Consider the following 19028-nt stretch of genomic DNA (forward strand, 5'->3'; position numbering starts at 1 on the left):
AGAGGACCGTGAGGGGCACAGGTGCACGGGGGCCGGCCCCGTCAATGTGGGTTCAGGAATGCTTCACAGGAAAACAAGATTTCCAGTGGGGGGCGGGGGGGAGTACAGGGAGAGACACGGGCGGGCAGGTTCGAGCAGGCAGGGAGCCAGCAGCTTAACTGGAGCAAAGGGCTCCCGGGGGCACAAAGAAGTCCTCACGTCGGTTATCACGGGACCGTGCATCCATTCACCAACTATGTGCTGTTCATCCGCCCTGTGCCTGGTGCCAGAGACCCAACAGTAAATAAATCAGTGCCCCAAGGTGTGAGGGCCCCGGCCCCCCCCCCAGCTCCGCAGTCCTGCCTGCAGAGCGGGAGCCCGTCCTTCCCGCGGACCCGCCACCTGCCCTCCCCCAGCCAGCGCCTGGCTGCTGTGACGCGGGGCGGACACAGGAGCTCCTCTAGAATAAATTACCGCCCCATCATCTTCATGCATAAAACATGGCACAGGAGGCCGGGAGAGGCTCGGCCCCGCGGCCCGGCAGCCGCCTTCGGGCCAGCGGGGAGCGAAGGGAAGGAAAGGAAAAAGCAAGTTAGAAGATAAAGAAGTCAACGGAAGCCTCAGATACAAAAAAGAGAAGACGGTTTGTGTTTGGGGTGCTTTTTTTTTTTTCTTTGATACAAGTGGACTTGGCTTCCGTATCCCCCGGCGCCCTTTTGCTCCCTGCCATGAGAAGGTTGTAGAAGGCTCAGGCCGGGACCATGGTGCTACCTTCACGATTACACTGGGTCAGAAGCAGGCCATGGAGGGACAGGATCCGGAGAAGGCAGCTCAACCGTGAGTGTCCCAAGGGTGTGGCCTGCGCCCCTCCTCTGTGCTGGCCTCCCCTCCGCACCCCTCCCTGCCCCCTCCTCGTCCAGGGCACCCTCTCGCCGAGACCTTAGTCGTCCCCCTCCCCTCCTTCCCCCTTCCTTCCTGTAGCTGCCTCCTAATTAGAGGTAACAAAATATGCCTTGTTTCAAGTAGCAGGTGAGAGAGAGCCTCTCTCTTTATTTCTGCATCTAGATGGAAACTACAAATGAGTATTGACACCAGTCAAGGGGTTGTGTGAATCGGAACTTTCGTTTTCTACAGGGGGGGGCCAGGCGCCAGATGTCCGCTCAAACGGGCAGGTAGCTAGAGCGGGTGAGACTCGGGTGAGTCACATTTCCGTTAAAGGACCAGTCGTGTGTTTCCTAAATTTTCAGACTCTCACTGAGGTTCCCCTTGAGTTGACAGAAACGCTAACCAAAAGGGAGAGTTCAGTGTTGAAGTAATCTGAGAAAGAAAGAGCGTTCCTAATATATGCCGGGACCATCACCCCGCAATAAGTACCATACTGGTGTGTGTCTGTTGCCGGGGAGGGTCATTTAACCCCACGTGTCAGCAAGTTCAAATCGAGGGGCTAGGCTGCTGAGGTACGTGAGTGGGTCAAGGGCCGTTTTCACAGCGCTCGTGTTTGTCATGAGAAAAACAACAGTAAAGCCATGATGACGAGCTTCAGTGACTTCCGGCCTCGGCCTGAAGAGGCAACAGGGAACGGTAGAGACTGTGGTAAATGGGGAACACGTGTGCCCCCATAAGAGGGCACCATATTGTCGTCACGTTGTTTTCGTGAGGAACGAACGGAGGCCCACGTGGCCAGGTTTCCTGACTTTTCCAGAAAACAAAAACACGCTACTTTCTCAGTCCAAGCCCTCAAATCTAAACACGAGCCGTGAACTCTTTAAATACTCACCAGCGGACAGTAGGCCGTGACACAGAGTGTGACCACTGTGGACCCCCGGGCCCTGGTTTAAGGGCTGGGTGTTACTCTCGCTAAAGGCCCATCACACGGTGCTGTTTCAGCCTCATTAGATGTTGGCGAGACTTTCTCACGTGTTAGGAGCCCCCGGTGAGGACGGTTGAATTAAGAGGAATGAGGGGTTTGGGAGGATAAATAGCAAACGGTGACGATGTGTTAGCGTGGGGGGCCCAGCTGGGCTGCTTGGGTTTCAAATAGCACCCCACGTGCAAGGAATTGCACGCAGCAGAACCTTGAATATAAAGGAACAGCCGTTAGCAACTTTCTTACTTCTCTGCGTCTTTCACCTGAACCTCTCAAGTTCGGACTCTGGCTTTGGCGAGCCTTCATTCTGTGTCCGTGGGGGAAAGAGCTGTGGTCCCGCCGATTTCGGACAAGACCTCCGGTGTGGGGCGTGTCGCTGAGAAAGGGTCGAGTATGATCTGTGCTGTTGCATAGCGATGGGGTGGGGGTGGGGCAGCCTGCCCTCCACCGGCAAGAACTTGGGAGGAGGACCGGTTTCATGACAGCGATCGTACTTGAATTATGGGACTAACGCCTGGACTTTGGGAGAAGGTTTCTGCGTGGTTTTGATACGAAACAATGAGGTGTTAACAGATGCTTAATCCAGGTTTGACATTAAGCAGGCTGGTCCCGACCTCTTTGGCATAAGCGTCTGAGGAAGGTGGGGGTGGGTTTCTGACATTCCTGCAGAGTGGTCAAGAGGCCCGCCGTGTTAGAGAGTCAGTGTGACTCAGAATCAGCAGCGGATCAAGTGACTTTGCCTGGGGTGGACTTTGCCAACTCATGGAACACCTGTGCATGTCTGAAGGCCGAGGAGTAGAGGCCATGGAAAGGGGAAAAGAGTGAGGACGCTGAAGCGAGAACAATGGAGAAGTTTCTCACTGCAAACACCAGCCTACAAGCCTGGCCCTAGACATTGTTTTGCAGTTGCTAAACTCGGTCTTTGATAACTTTTTCTGTCCCCTTTCTCTGAGGCTTTTCTTACAGGTCAGCATCCCCTCTGACTCAGACACCCAAGAGTAACCCTCGGGGTGATTCTGTTACTGAGAAAAAATAAGTTAATAACCTTTTCCCCCAAATTCACAAAGGGACCTTGAATGGCAATAGGAGATACACATGCCACCACTGTGCACTTCCGTGCCCATGCAGGCATTGCTAATCAACTCTGCACCCCCGTGCCCATGCAGGCGTTGCTAATCAACTCTGCACCCCCGTGCCCATGCAGGCGTTGGTAACCACCCCCCCCCCCCCCCCCCCCCCCGTGACCATGCAGGCATTGCTAATCAACTCTGCACCCCTGTGCCCATGCAGGCGTTGCTAATCAACCACCATTCTCCTCACCCAGGGAAGCCAGGCCCAGTCTTGGAATCCTTTCCAACCCAGTACTATTTCGCATCAATTAGACCTGCCTCAACAGCAAAAACCTGTATTTGTATTCTGTTGCTTTGTAGCTAGTTACCACAAGCTTATTGTCTTCAAACAATACCCATTTATTACCTCACGGTTTCCATCGGTCGGGAGACTAGGCACGAATCAGCTGGGTCTACTCAGGGTCAGCCAATGCTGTGGTCGGTGTGTCAGCCATAACTGCTGAACCCTCTGAGGCTCAGAGTCTCCTTCCAAACTCAACGGTTGTTGGCAGAATTTAGTTCCTTGTGGTAGGACTGAGGCCCTCAGCAAGAAAAGGCTACCCACAGGGCCCTCTCTCCACCATGGCAGTTCTGTTTTCTTAAGGTCAACTAGAGAGTATCTGGTACTGCGTGTAATCTCTCCTGCAAAGAGTTCTCCCGATTAGGCCAGGCCCACCCAGGACAATCTCCTTTTGATTAGTTCAAAATCAGGGATCAGGGATCTTAATTACATCTGTAAAATCCTTCTTTGCCCATATAACCTAGTCATGGAAGTAAAATCTCATCATATTCCAGGTCTTTCCCACACTGGAGATCAGGGAATCACACAGAGCATGTGTGCCAGGGTCAGGAGTCAGGGGCCATCTTAGAATTATGCTTACCACAGAACCTGTCATCCTTGCGGTAGAAGATGGATTCTGAGCTACTGGAAAGCTTTGTTTTTCTTCTTCTTATGAAAATTTTCAACGATACAGAGAAGTAGAGAAAATAATATCACGAATCCCGTACACCCATCACCTAAACTTAACAATCGTTACCATGTTGCCATATTCGCTTTATCTACTTCCTGCCAAAGTATTTTAAAGTAAATTGCAGACATTATGACAGGCCTATAACTCTGCAAAATGCCCGGCACCTAGAATACTCAGTAAAGGCTTGAGTTCAAGCAAAATTGTATTCTTATTAAAGCAATGACTCCCGAAGGCCACCTTCCCTTACTACCCCTGGCTGCTGCTTTTCACTCCCGGTGTCTGTAATGAGATGTTTACGGTCTGTAGTAGGGTGGCGTGCCACGTAATGGTACCAAGGTATGAGAGTTACAACATGTTACCCTTCGTAGAGATGTTTGGATTAAAAATTTTTTTAGATTTTTTTTTTTTAATCTTTATTTTATTTTTGAGAGAGAGACCGAGTGTGAGCAGGGGAGGAGCAGAGAGAGAGAGAGAGAGGGAGACACAGAACCCGAAGCAGACTCCGGGCTCCGAGCTGTCAGCACAGAGCCCGATGTGGGGCTCGAACCCACAAACCGTGAGATCGTGACCTGATCCGAAGTCGGACGCTCAACCGACTGAGCCACCCAGATGCCCCTAAAAAAATTTTTTTTTAATGTTTATTCATTTTTGAGACAGAGCACGAGCTGGGGAGGGGCAGAGAGAGGGAGACACAGAATCCGAAGCAGGCTCCAGGCTCTGAGCTGTCAGCACAGAGCCTGACTCCGGGCTCGAACCCACGAACCGCGCGATCGTGACCTGAGCCAAAGTGAGAAACCCACCCGACTGAGCCGCCCAGGTGCCCCTGGGATATTTGCATTTTACGAGGGGCCACCAGAGAAAGGCCCAAATCCACGATGGTGGGCAGGCTGAAGAGGGGCTCTTCTGACACCCCAGAAACCCTACCAGGCTGCCTACCTGAGACCCCCAGGTAAAGGGGGGTGTGACCAATAGCTCAATGGACACCTGGACTTTCTGAACGAGGACAGCAGCATCTGGGCTGGCCATGAGCCTGCCTTTCCTTTACTCTGCCACAGTTAGGGGACACTGAGGGACGGGACCCCTGGCAAGGGTAACGCTCTGACAGCAGGGAGACTTCTTAGCTACTGGCCTGTGGGGGGTCCCTGTACCTCCCTGGTGCCCACCTCCTTGACCGTAACATGGCTATTACGATGACACCAGCCTCACGGTGCTATTGGGGAGGTTAAAAGACATGACTTGTGTCCCCTCCTTGCACCGTGCCTGATACATGGCCGTGGTGGCTGCTGGCATCTGAGAGGACACAAGTGGTGACAGTGACGTGGGGGACAGTGCAGCGGGGCCACCAGTGCTTTTGGGCGGTTGGGGGGGTAAATGTCGCATTGGGGAAGGTGGCCCTTCTTCCTGAGCCTTGGCGTCACCCGCCCGCACGTCCAGCCCTGGGCACCACTGCAGGCGGGAGGGTCCAGCCGCGCCCAGGAAAACCACTCTGGCCTCTGGGGGTGCGACAACTCCTTTCTTCTGGAAAACCCGGCGTTTTCCCCAACGGTGGATCCCCAGGCCGTTCTCCGTACCAGTAAAAACATCCAGATGACACAGCCCGAGGACGTCTTGTTCGTGTCCTCCAGAGGTTTTGCCTCCCCGTCTGGTGGAACTTTGATGGACAAGGCCGCAGAATGGCACCCTCGCGGACCCCAGTGACAGCTCCCTGGGTCCCTGGGAAGACAGCAGTGACAAAGCTGATACACGGTTGAGATTAGGGATGCTGCTCAGAGATACCACTGGCGACTTCCTTCCCAGGGGTAACGTGACTCGGCTGTCAGGTCTGCTCCTCTGCCCGTTCTCCTGGCTCAGTGGGTGGCGTTCTTCTTTGTGACGGGGCGGCTGGGGGCCTGCGGGCAGCGGGGAGACTTCTGGACCGTGTCTGGGAGCGCGGGCGAGATTTCGAAGGAGGGCTCTCCCGTCCGTGGCTGTCCTGGACGTGCAGTTCCGCACAAGGAGGTAAGAACACCTTGCGGCTCCTCCTCACCCCGCGTGGCTTTGGGGAGCGCTCTGGTCCCTAGAAAGCTCTCGGAGTCTCTTCTAAATAACAGGTGGCTCCAATGGAGCTCGGGCCGAGGGCCGAGGCCCCGGGCAGGTCCCGGGGAGCCAGAGAGGCCTACGGAAGGTACGCGGGGCGCCTTTCCCGGCGGCCTCTGTCCCCACGGGGCCACCACTGCGCAGATGGCCCTTGCCTGCCTGAGAGCCAGCGTCAGCTTACAGAGCAGGCCCGCTTACTATCGGCTTTCGGCACTGGCTCCCTGCTTGCTGGCCGGGCTGGGCCTGGACACTCTCACGTTTCCCTGTGCCCCCTCCCCTGGGAGTCTGGCCTGGGGAAGCCCCGAGCTGGCTTCTCAGCGCACAGACGCTCGAACGTCCCAGAGGAGCAGAAGCCACGTTGCTGCCTCGTACCCGCCAGGGTGCTGCCCTGATGCCATCGGAATCGCCCTGAGTGTCTGTTCCTTCCGGCATTGCTACTGCTGTGGGCTGGGCCTCTCTGGTCCATCTCCCCACCCGAGAATCCCTGTGGTGGTGTCTGTTTGCTGTAAAGCCGTAAGCTTAAAGATTTGGGAGCCGGTAAATGAGGGGGCGCCCCAAGTATAAAAACCGAAGAAAGATGCCTTTTAGAACATTCCCCGCAATCCCTAAGTTACACATTCTTCTAGGCTCCATTTTATCCACCTGCTAAAATTGTCCATTAACAGCCTCAGCTCAGACAACAGGCAGGCTGCCCCCCACTGCCCCCCCCCAGGTCTGAGTCTCCCCCCAGTCCCACATCTTGTTTACCCCACAGTCCTGTCAGTTCCAGAGGATTCAGCTGTATCTTGTTTAGGGACCCTCGCATTCCCACTGATGTAAGAGTCCTTTATATACCTTCAAACGTGGCGTTACCTATTTTCTCATGGTCCAGAAGAGTAATTGCTTCTCTAGAAGGCTCACCCTTCTTCTGCCTTAATGACTGAGTCTGGGAGTGCCATTGCCAAATGCCCCATTCCAGCTCCTACTGTCAAGGAAAAAAAGGACGGGAAACCCGAGAAAGGGAGATACTTTGAATAATTCAAGGGGGTTCTGTTGGTTGAAAAAGTGCTCTCTTTGTATGTACATTGATCTGGACAGATATTTTAGCTGTGTTCAGCCAAGGGCGGACAAAAGAGAGGGTGTGGAGGGAAAAGGGAAGGAGAAGAAGAAGAAACACTACTACAATGAACACAAATTTGAAAGAAAGAAAAGAAAGAAAGAAAGGCAGAAAACTGCAGAGGGATTAGAGAACTCAGGGCTTGGTGACAGATCCCAAAGCCTTTTATTCCCAGATTGGTTGTTTGTAGACAGATAAAAAGAGCCCAAAAGTTACTCACTAGAATAACAACTTGGTCTCTGCTTAAAAGCAGAAAATTAGCAAAAGAGCACATTTTCTGGGTAACGTGAAGCTAGTGTATTAAGTTGGGGGTGGGGGCAGGGGGAGGAGGGTTCCAGGAGATGAAAACCATCTTGAAATATGTGAGCCAAACATCACCCACTTTGTGCTTGCCGGGTTTTCCTCAGAAACAGCAAGATCGGAAATTGTTTAAGTCCATATGAAGGTGTGTGCGTGTGTGCGTGTGTGCATGTACACACACGCCAGTTGTCAAGGCTGTGAAGACCACGAGCTTGGGCAGTAACGCTAGAAAACAAACATCTTCATTCCGTTTTGAGCTGATACAAAACCATCACGTCTCTGTGGTGCAAGAATCAAGCAATATACAAACACATAAGGGAGGGGGGGGGAAGTCATCTAGAACCCGCCCCCCCCCCCAGCCCACGACCATACAGCATAGTGTTCTCATTTCTTGGACTAAAACATACTAAACATATTGTTTTCTCGGATCTGTTCTGCAACTTGCTCGTCTCATGTAGCCACCTAACTTGCATACCTTTCTGTGTCCATCAGCAGCCTTGAATTTCTTTAGACGGGGTTCATACGGCCAAATAAATGCACACGAAGGTTTGCAGGGTTCGGGCAGTTTGAGTATATCTAATCTGATTCACTCAAATACACACACATACACACACACACAAAGACCATAATTGTAAAAAGAGATTGTATTGGATGTGGACTGGAGCGTGCACTTAACTATTCACCTCGCCTGGAGTCTGGGACTCTGTAGCTTTGCCACACTGCCCCCACTGTCCCCACATGGTAATGTAGGGTGGAACTAGTCCCCACATGCTCCCGGAAGAGTGAATCTTTGCACCCCCCCCGCCAAAATGAATGCCGACTGGGAAACAAGACCATTCCCTGTCCCCTTGTGGGCTGGTCCCATGACGCCCGGTTTCCAAGGCACCAGAGGTGTTCTCGTGCTTGTGAGTGGGTGATTTGACACTTGTCCCCGTCACAAAATGGAGAGAGGCATCTAGGGCTGGAGGCCGTGCACTGCATAGCCGGGAAAGATCCCGAAAAAACAGGGTCTGGGATATTTGCTGACTCTGAATTTCTGCCGCCCAAAGTTTCTTTCCCCGAGGACTTGTTATCCATAAAGTCAAATTAATCCAATCCTTCAATTTCCGAGCAAGTGACACAAAGCCTAGAGGATTCACTTGCTAACGTTGTGTGAAAGGAAAACAAGTAAACACATGTAAAGGAGCCTGCAAAGAACCTCGAGAGACTCCCCCTCTGGACAAGGGGAAGCTTTACTTCTATCAGCATGGCTTCAAAGGATCAGAAAACATGCTCTGTTGAGCCCATCAGAGGCCATGGCATGGAAGGGATTTTGTGGGCTTGCAAGCCCCCTCTAAATGGTACCAATCGTGAAGGATATGTGTTAGATGTGTTCTTTAAATGTGTTCCAAGATTTCATTGGCAACAATTTTCACATACAGAAAAGTTGAAAGAATTGTAGTGGGAACATCTATACAACTAGCCCCTGGATTCTGCCACTGAGTTTCGCTGGACTCGCTTTATCTCCTATCGAGCCGTCCATCCATTCCCCTATACATCCATCAATACATCTTACTTTTTTCATGACTGACTCTTCACTTCAACATCTGTGTCACCCATTCTTGGTCAATGGTTCTTTAAAAACATTTCTTTTTGGTCAAATCCATTGAGGCATAATTTGCAGAGTGTCTTTTTATAGAGCGTGCTTTTACTTCTTGGTATATAGTCCCATCAGTGTTGACAACATCTGGGGCTGTACAGCCACCTCAACAAGCAAGATCTAGACGTTCCACCCCCCAACCTTCCCTCCTGCTCCTTTGTTGTCGAGCCCCTCCCTAGACCTTGTCAGCCGGCGATCTGCTTCCTGCCTTATGGTTTTGCCTTTTCCAGAACAGTTTATAAATGGACACCTCCAGTCTGTAGTCGTTTGAGTCTGGCTTCTTTCACTTAGCTTAACAGGTTTGAGGTTCCCCCATGTTGTCGCCTGAATGTTTGTCCTTCGTTACAGAGTAGTATCCCATTATTGGGCGTATTTGTATAGGGTAGGATCATTTGCAGGTGACAAGGTCCCTAGGCAAAAAGCATGGGCACGGGTGCCTGGGTGGCTCCGTCGGTTAAGTGTCTGACTCTTGATTTCAGCTCAGGTCATGATCTCGTGGTTCACGGGTGTGAGCCCGGCATCCGGCTTTGTGCTAACAGCACAGCATGGAGCTTTCTTGGGATTCTCTCTCTCCTCTCTCTCTGCCCCTCCCTGCATACACATACACTCTCTCTCTAAGAATGAATAAATAAACTTTAAAACACATAGGTAGACAGTCCCCAAGGGCTACATGGTCTACATGGGTAGACATCGGTGTGGACAACGCCCAAGATCTCAATGGTCTTCATATACCTGTTCCCCTCTCAGGGGAAGCTCTAAGCAAATCAGGGACAATGAACCCCTCTGGAGTCCCACGACGCCTCATCTACACTCTGGGAACATCAGTGGGACCTTCTCGGGTACTATATTCAATCAGTAGGAAATGATTACAGTTCGGAATGTGTCACACAAGTTGTCAACGCTACATTCTTTTTTCTATGACACTGTATGTGGCTGTAGAAGCTGTATATCGCTTTGCCCAGTGTGAGACCCAGAATCAGACCGACATTGGAGAGCAGAGGCCGGGGCATGGCTGTCCTGGCCCCGGAGAGTAAGAGACAGTTACGGGGACCCCAGGAGTCCTACTGGGGTCCAGGAGCTTTCTGGCTGCCCTGTTACCCCTCTCCATTTTTTCTCCCTAATTTGAGTTAAAATGTTGTGTTTTGCATCAAGAGCAAATAAATCCTGCGCCCAGAAGGAAAAGAGTGAAGGAATGTCTTGAGTTCTCAAGGAAATCATGTAGGTTAGCTTTCAGCTTTTCATCCAGCTTTTATTTTTTTTTTAATGTTTGTTTATTTTTGAAAGAGAGAGATGGAGCATGAGCACAAGCATGAGCACGGGAGGGACAGAGAGAGAGGGAGACACAGAATCGGAAGCAGGCTCTAGGCTCCGAGCTGTCAGCACAGAGCCCGATGCGGGGCTCGAACCCACGAACCGTAAGATCATGACCTGAGCTGTAGTTGGACAGTTAACAGACTGAGCCACCCAGGTGCCCCTAATTCAGCTTTTAAAAGACTAGCCCAGACATAGTTATAATTCCCCCAAAGGACAACAACTCGATTTCCTTCTAAATAGAAGTTAAATCACATTGGATCAAAGTTGAATTTAACCTCACAGTTAAAACAAAGCTGCTTGGTTTTGTAAGATGAGAAACCCAGTCCTCAGGTGAGACTACAGATTCTCTTCGCCTTCAGCGGCATTTCTGTGTCATCTGTGATGTGGGGGCCCACGACATCCCCACCACGGCCGCGGGACTCGTTTCCAGGTCTCCCCTCGGGTCATCTGCGAGAAGCCGCTCAGAGCACGTAGCCTGTCGGTGTCCAGCCATCCTTTCCCGCCCTGGGGCTCTTGGGCACCGGCTTTTCTCAGTGCTCCCTTCCAGTGCTCTGCACCTCGGGTCACCCCAGTGCCTCTGGCGTTTGCCCCCTCGGCCTGGGACACAGCCCAGCTCTCAGCGCCTCGCCTCACCTCCTCCCACACCAGACCAAACCCACTGCTCTCCGCAGCCTCCTGACGCTGGCGTCGCCCAGGGGACGGGTCCCAGTGTGTCAACCTCATGGCAATGACTCAAATCTCACACTTCTGTGGGTCCAGGTGCTTCCCCCTGCATCCTCCCGCTGCCGACTCCCAGCTACCCTGTCAGCTAGAAAGATCTGTATTACGCCCTTTCGCTCGCGTGGGGACGAAGGCTCAGAGAGAAGGGAACACGAGGGGACACCGCTCCCTCCTCCGGAAGGGACCCGCGCCGGGCACCAAGCCAGCTGCTGCGTGAGTCACTCTTTCACTGACGCTCAGTCCGACCCCGTTTCTGCCTGTTCCGGAAATTCACCTTACCGTGTCTCCCCACGTCTCAAGGTCTGGGCCCAGATGAAATGCACGCAGCTGCGGGTGTCCCCCAGAGGCCGACTCCGGAACCCCACTGTCTGACCGCAGAGGAAGGGACGTGCGGTTATCCCCTGCGAACCGTGTCTCCAGAGCTGTGCCAGAGGCTCGGGAATCTGAGAGATGCAAGGAAAACACTAACAGAATGTTCAAATCGTGATGGAACGTCTACCCTGAGTCCCCGTTTCTTTTCTATGCCAGACAAGGGTGGTCGGGACCACTGAGACCGCAACCGGACCACCCGGGACCCCTGCGCCCCCTCCAGAACTGGGAGAAGTCAGGCCGGCTCCGTTCACCCTCCGCGACCAGGGCTGCCTCCTCCAGGGTGCCAGTCCTGCTTGGCTATCTGTTGACCCCTGAAAGTCGCCTCTCCCTACTTGTTCAGTCGGTTCCCATCCTGCTGGTGGCTTCTGACACTGTGTTTCCCCACATCTGTGCAGAGGTTGAGCTGAAGGGAGGAATAGGGCGGGTGAGGGCAACTCCCATGGCCCCAGGATGCGGTGGCCCACCCCGGGGGCCCCTTTCCTCCCCAGCACAGAGTCGCAGACTCCCCTGGGGCTCGCCAGAGGATGCCTCCCTCCAGACCCACTGGGGCCTCCCTACTCCAGCCGCTCCTGGGTCACCGTGTGTAAGAGGCCGTCCCCAAACCGGTGACCCCCTCCCTGGGCTGCACACACCTCCGGTTCTGTGCCCCGCAGGGCTCGTGCAGCGCCAGCACCCGGTAAGCCACCCCTCCCATCAAGGTCGCCCCCCACACTTTCCCTTCTGACCTTGGGGAGGCTTCGGGCTTCCCCGAGGAGCTTCAACCCTTCCCCCGGCGGCAGCCGGCCGCTCCCCCGGTGACACTGTGTGCTTTAGCCTCTGCGGGCTCACCTGCCAAGCGGGCGGGCGGCATCCCCCCCTCGCTGGGGTCCTGAGCGCTCGGGACGACGGTGCGTGTGAAAATGTTTCGTCAGCTTGCACAACGATACAACGCGCATTAGGGCGTACCTTTACAGTTTTATTCTTTATGGTAAACACAGTGTATTATAAAAATACATATAACTTATCAAAAAGCTCTTAAAGAGCTTCCTCTTGTTTAATATACCTCCCGACGTCCCCCCATTTGCTGTCTTTAAAATTGTCATAGTCTTGCATTGAAGACCACTGTGACCTCCGCTATACCGCGAAGGTCACCGGTTCAAAGACATCGCAGGGGAATTCATGTTCTAAAGTCATACCACCGGTTTCTTTTGCCAGTATACATTCATTTTGTCCCCTTTTTAAAAAATTTTTTTCACGTTTATTCCTTTTTTTGATAGACACATTTTTTTGATAGTGAGTGGGGGAGGGGCAGAGAGAGAGAGAGGGAGACACAGAATCTGAAACAGGCTCCGGGCTCCGAGGTGTCAGCACAGAGCCCGACGTGGGGCTCGAACTCACCAACCGAGAGATCATGACCTGAGCCGAAGTCGGACCCTCCACCGACGGAGCCACCCAGGCACCCGTTTTTTGTTCACTTGTAAAAATGTACAGAAAACAGAAAGAAAATAGACGGTAACTCAAAACAGGCTAACGAGGACTGACTTGTAGAAATTCTCAGGCTCTTTACTTTTGAGGAAGAACAAGGACTTATGACGGTTCGTGTCCCCACTGTTCACGAGCTGACCTCCCAAAGTGTTTTTAGAAGACTGATCTGTTCCTTCCGCCCTTCGGTCTCTCATGTTTCCTCTGTTAGACAAAGATGCTCTTCAGCCTACGTAATGTTGAGCATAAATCTGAATTCGCGAGGCCTCACGTAATAAAACTCGGCTCTCCTTTATGCGTGTGGCAAAATGCACACTAATATAAACACCTAATAAAACCCACACTATCAGCCAAACACAACAAATGGAGGCAATTTCCCCCCTTCCGCACACGAAAGCCCTGATTAATCCCACACCCTCCTGGGTAGCATCTAGAGGCTTTTCGCCTTTCGTTTTACCTGTAAATAGCATTCATGTATAAAACTGTCTTTCTGAACACCATGCTTTCAAAAATGACTCGTCTGTGATTCAAAATCCAACAATCTCTGGAGCTTTTAATCTCACGCAATTTTTTTTTTTCAGTTTTCTTCTGTTCACGAATGTACTTACAATTTGCTTTGAGGTACCAAGGGTTAAATAAAGCATAAACAAAACATCCCTCAGGGTCATAAAGAAGCTTACGACACATTCCTTTCTTCCACTCAAGCCCTCGTATTATATTAGTTTCCAGAGTCTTCCCCTCTAGGAACAGTCAGCTTCCGACTCTCCCTGAACAGTAACTCACTAGAGGGACTCAGTGAGGAGAATGATTGCTCCCCAAAGTCCACAGTGTTTCCAAAGCCACGTTGGAACATTCATATTCATCACATCACAGGAAATAGGTTTTTTTTTTTAAAGCCTTGAGCACATTATCTTTAGTTAATTTGTATGGTCTTCTCCATTCCAGCATCCCATTTTTATTTTGATCAATTATATTCTCAAAAGAGTTTTTTTTTTTTTTTTAAGGTGCTATCCTCAGAAATTCAGCTTAAATTAAAACAAAAACTGTTTACGTTTCCTTTGTTTTAAGGCACAACCATTGCTGGGGGGTTGGGGGAGGGGTGGAGGGACAGAAGGAACTTCCTCACCTGTTCCTGTCATTTAAAAAAATTGTAAATCCAGTATAGTGAACATACAGTGCTACATTAGTTTCCGGTGTGCACTATAGTGATTCGACAAGCCCGTACATTGTTCGGTGCTCATCATGATCAGTGTACTTAATCCCCATCACCTATTTCCCCCATCCCCCACCCACCTCCCTTCTGGTAGCCATCAGTGTGTTCTCTATAGTTAAGAGCCTGGTTTTTTGTTTTTTTTTTTTTTTTTGGTTTGTCTCTCTTTGTTTTTTTTTCCTTTGTTCATTTGTTTTCTTTCCTAAACTCCACATACGAATGGGATCACATGGTATTTGTCTTTCTCTGACTTGTCTCACTTAGCATTATGCTCTGTAGATCCCTCCATGTTGTTGCAAATGGCAAGATTTCATTCTTTGTTTTATGGCTAATATCTCTTGTATATATCACTTCTTGATCCATTTATCTGTTGATGGACACTTGGGCTGCTTCCCTAATTTGGCTATTATAAATAATGCTGCAAGAAACATAGGGGTGCACATATCCTTTTGAGCTATTGTTTTCCTATTCTTTGGGTAAATACTGAGTAGCGCCATTACTGGATAATACGGTAATTCTATTTTTATTTGTGGTGGAACCTCCATACTGTTTACCACAGTGACTGCACCAGTTTGCATTCCCATCAACAGTGCATGAGGGCTCCTTTTTCTCTACAGCCTCGCCAACACTTGCTCTTTCTTGTGTTTTTTTTTTTTTTATTTTAGCCCTTGTGACAGGTGTGAGGTGGTATCTCATTGTGGTTTTGATTTGCATTTCCCTGATGATGAGCGATGTTGAGCATCTTTCCATGTGTCTGTTGGCCATCCCTGTGTCTTCTTTGGAGAATGTTTGTTCATGCCTTCTGCCCACTTTTTAACTGGATTATTTGCTTTTCTGGTGTCGAGTTGTATAAGTTCTTTTTATATTTTGGGTACTAACCCTTTATCAGATATGTCCCTTGTAAATATCTTCTCTCACTCAGTGGGTTGTCTTTGTTGTTGTTGATGATTGTTTTCTTTGCTGTGCAGAAGCTTTTTTATTTTGACACTTTTGTCTTCTCCGGTCTCAGGACACATATCTAGTAAAATGCTGCTACGTTCGATGTCAGAGAAGTTACATTGACATAAGTGGGGTGTTACAGTCTCCTACTGTTATTGTATCAGTATCAATTACTTCCTTTATGTTTGTTATTAGTTGCTTTATGTATTTGGGGCTTTCGTGTGGGGTGCATTAATATTTACAATCGTTATTTCTTCTTGATGGATTGTCCCCTTTATTAATATATAGTGCCCTTCTTGGTTTCTTGTTACGGTCATCGTTTTAGAGCCCATTTTGTCCCATCTAAGTATTCCTACCCAGCTTTCTTTCCACTTCCGATTGCATGATGAAATCTTTTCCATCCCTTTGCTTTCATATCTGCAAGTGTCTTTAGGTCTGAAATAAGTCTCTTGTAGGCAGCATATATATGGGTCTTATGCTTTTTTTTTATCCATTAAGTCACGCTATATCTTTGATTGGAGTGTTCAGTCCATTTTCAAAGTAATTATTGATAGGTATATACTTATTACCATTTTGTTCCTTGTTTTGGGGTTTTTTTTTTAGTTCCGTGTTTCTTGCTTCTCTCGTGGGTGATGGGTTTCTTCAGTGATATACCTGGATTCCCTTTTGTCTTTATTTTTTGCATATCTGTTACTGGCTTTTAATTTTTGGTTACCATTAGGTTTGTATTTAACATCTGACGCATCTATCAGTCTGCATTAAGTTGATGGTTGCTTAAGTTTGAACCCATTCTTTACTCCTCTCCCCCACGTTTTAGGGATATGGTGTCATAATTTACATCCTTTTATGTTGTGTATTATTTGAATGATTTTTAAAGACATACTTAATTTTACTGCCTTTGTGTTTCCTACTGTTTTTACTCCCATTTATGGCCTTTCCTTTCCACTCAAAGAGTCCCCTTTAACATTTCTTTTAAGGCTGGCTTAGTGGCGATGAATTCCTTTAACTTCTGTTCATCTGAGAAACTCTTTATCTCTCCTGTTCTGAATGATAACCTTGCTGGATAGAGTTTTCTTGGATGCAGATTTTTTTCCTTTCAGCCCCTTAAATATATTACACCATGTCCTCTGGTCTGCAAAGTTATTGGTGAAAAATCAGCAGATGGCTTTGTGGGCTTTTCCTTGTAGGTAATGGTTTCCTTTTCTCTTGCTGCTTTTTAAATTCTCTCTTTGTCACTACTTTTTGCCATTTTAATTTCTATGTGTCTTGATGTGGACCTTCTTGGGCTGATTTTGTTTGGGGCTCCCTGTGCCTCCTGGATCTGGGTTTCTGTTTCCTTCCCCCAGATTAGTGTGTTTTTGTCTTCAGTTATTGAGTTTTTTATCCCTGATTGGTTCTTTTTCATGTTTTCTATCTCTTTATCGATGGTCTCACTGAGGTCCTCCACTCTTTTCTCAAGTACATTGAGTATTTTTATGACTGCTGCTTTCCATTCTCTATTGGGCATATTTCTCCATTTTGTTTAGCTCTCTTGCTGTGATTTTGCCCTGTTCTTTCATATGGAACATATTCCTCTGTCTCCTCATTTTGACTAGCTCTCTGTGTCTGTTCCTATGTGTTAGGAAAGTCAGCTATGTCTCCTTGAAGGCAGTGGCCTTGTGAAGAATAGGTCCTGTGCGCCTATGGTACACAGTCCCCTGTTCTCCAGAACCTGGTGCTTCAGTGCTGTCTCCTGTGTGTGTTGGCTGCACCCAACTGTTGTGACTGAGCCACATTTTCCCTCAGTCCAGGTGTCTGCGATAGCTCTCTTTGCCTTCTGTGAACAAGGTTTGGTCCCTGTGTTATTAGCAGGTCGGTCTGAGGCTGCCTTGGCCTTGAGCTAAATCAGAGCAGACAGTTGGCAGAGATGTAGTAACCCTGAACTGCAGGCTGCTTTCCCTTTGTTTTCCCCTGAGAATCTTTCACTGGTGGGCAGGGTCAGCAGGCAGAACAGATGTCTGCCTCAGCCCCCTACTGGGACCACAGTCAAACTGATGTACGTGCTTATCTTCCCCTCTTCGTGGGGCTAGAGTCACGTTGGAGTGGTGCTGGCCCCCTGTTGGGGATGCTTGCACACTATAGGCTTGTGGTATTGCTTTGGATGGGCTCCAGCCAAGGACATATTAGAGAGGGAAGGTCTTCAGGAGAAGTGGGGGAGGGGACATGGTTCTAGCAAAGTTTTGCATGTCTAATCTGTGAAGGGACCTGGAACCACTTTAGAGGCTGCAGTGGGTGAATTTACAGAAGCAAGGAAAGGCATGCTATTGGAAAGCCAGACAGAGAATGTTCCTGCTGTGCTGGTTCCCTAAGGGGCCCTTGTTTCTCAGGGAGCAGGGGAAAAAAATGGTACCCACTGTCTTTTTTGTTCTTGGAGAGGTCTCCCAAAGATCCATGTCCTTTAGGGGTGTCTGGGTGGTTCAATCAGTTTGGTGCCCAACATCGGCTCAGGTTGTGATCTCGCAGTTTGTGGGTTCGAGTCCCGCATCAGACTCTGTGCTGACAGCTCAGAGCCTGGAGCCTGCTTCGGATTCTGTGTCTCCCTCTCTCTCTGCCTCTCCCCCACTCATGCTCGCTCTCTCTCTGTCTCTCTCTCTATAATAAATAAATAATAAGAAAATATTATTTTAAAAAAAAAGATCCCTGCCCCTTTAGCACATATTCTGAGATTAGTAAATAAATCTCCCTCCCAAATAACCCAAGCATTTTTCAAATCGCTGCCTCTATGCTGTATCTCAGTGGTTTGTTTGTCAAGCTGTCCTTTTAATGGCAGGGACTCAGTTTCCTTTTGCATTCCTGCCTCTCCCAGAGCCCAGCTTGCTGATTTTTGAAGTTCCAGGTATTAAGCCCTACTGATGGTAAGAACACCCCAAATTTGGCCTCTCTGTTTTTCACAGCCAAAAGTTATGGGAACTCCTTTTCCCTGTGCAGGTTCCCTGTGCCTGGAGTGCCTGGTGTGAGGGTCTATTTCTCTCCCCTCTCGATGGTCACAGCATCCCTCCCTCTCGTGGACAGTACGTTTAGCTCTCAACCAATCTCCACCCTTCCTACCCTCTTCAATGTGGTCTCTTCTCTACATTTAGCTATCGAGAGTCTGTTCTGCCAGTCTTTGGGTTGCTTCTCAATTATTTACACTAATGTGGGTATCATCCAGTTGTATCCATGGGACAAGATAAACTTAGGATCTTCCTACTCTACCATTCCTCAGAAGTTTGTTCCTGTCGTTTTTAAATGCCATGCTGCTTTTACATTTCTAACCCTTAACAAGTCTCGTTGTCATGATACCCAGCGTTTCCCCAGCTCTGGCCTCCCAGAGCACTGTTGTTCAGTAGATACTCCCTGTATAAATCCAAGGTATTATTTCCAAGTAGCAGAAAATTCAAAAAAAATACCAGGCACTTACTTGAATTTCTTTGTCTAGAAGGACCCTAGAGTAATAAGTAGAAGCTTTTAAATAACCTTTTTCCATCTCTGCCTACACCTTAAATCAGATTATTTGAGCTCCCACCAGCCACGTGAACACCGGGACCTGCAGGTGGGAATGGGCATGAGGCAGAGAGGGCTTCCCCTTAGAGTTAGATGAATAGGCAGACATCTCTACTCATCACCTCTGTCCTCCCTACACCCACCCTCCTCCCCGTCTTCTCTGTCTTTCCCATTTTATCATGCCTAACTACTCACCTAACTGGGAGATTTAACCCAGAGTCACCAACCTGGCCTCCAAGAATGTTGTGAGGCAGAAATAATAGCAACTTCATTTTTCAAATAAGTAGCTAGAAACATAGAAAACCACTTTTCGTGCCATCAAAGGATATTGTGGTAGGAAGGATATCCATGGATTATAATGAGCATAGAGAAGAACTGAAGACAAGATGTTGGCAAGATCTAGAAACATCAGCTGTTGCTCATCCCAATGCCCTTTTAACTCTGCGGGGTCCT

The 19028-nt window shown here is 49.3% G+C and overlaps 1 protein-coding gene across 7 annotated transcripts in view; it reads left to right on the top strand.

The window, feature by feature from the left end:
• Positions 1 to 467: 467 nt before the first annotated feature.
• The window catches only part of RIPOR2 (RHO family interacting cell polarization regulator 2), a 230227-nt gene continuing 211666 nt past the window's right edge, over positions 468 to 19028 (top strand). For 2 of the 7 annotated variants that reach the window (XM_053904843.1, XM_019425292.2), the window contains exon 1: positions 468 to 816. In XM_053904843.1, the coding sequence (XP_053760818.1) occupies positions 741 to 816 (76 nt within the window). In that variant the 5' untranslated portion in view covers positions 468 to 740. The remainder of the gene's footprint in view (positions 817 to 19028) is intronic. The other 5 variants (XM_019425291.2, XM_053904844.1, XM_019425286.2 and 2 more) reach the window with 4 other exon arrangements.

This window comes from Panthera pardus, unplaced genomic scaffold (assembly GCF_024362965.1).
Source record: "Panthera pardus isolate Hobbes unplaced genomic scaffold, ASM2436296v1 HiC_scaffold_17, whole genome shotgun sequence".
Lineage (NCBI taxonomy): Eukaryota > Metazoa > Chordata > Mammalia > Carnivora > Felidae > Panthera > Panthera pardus.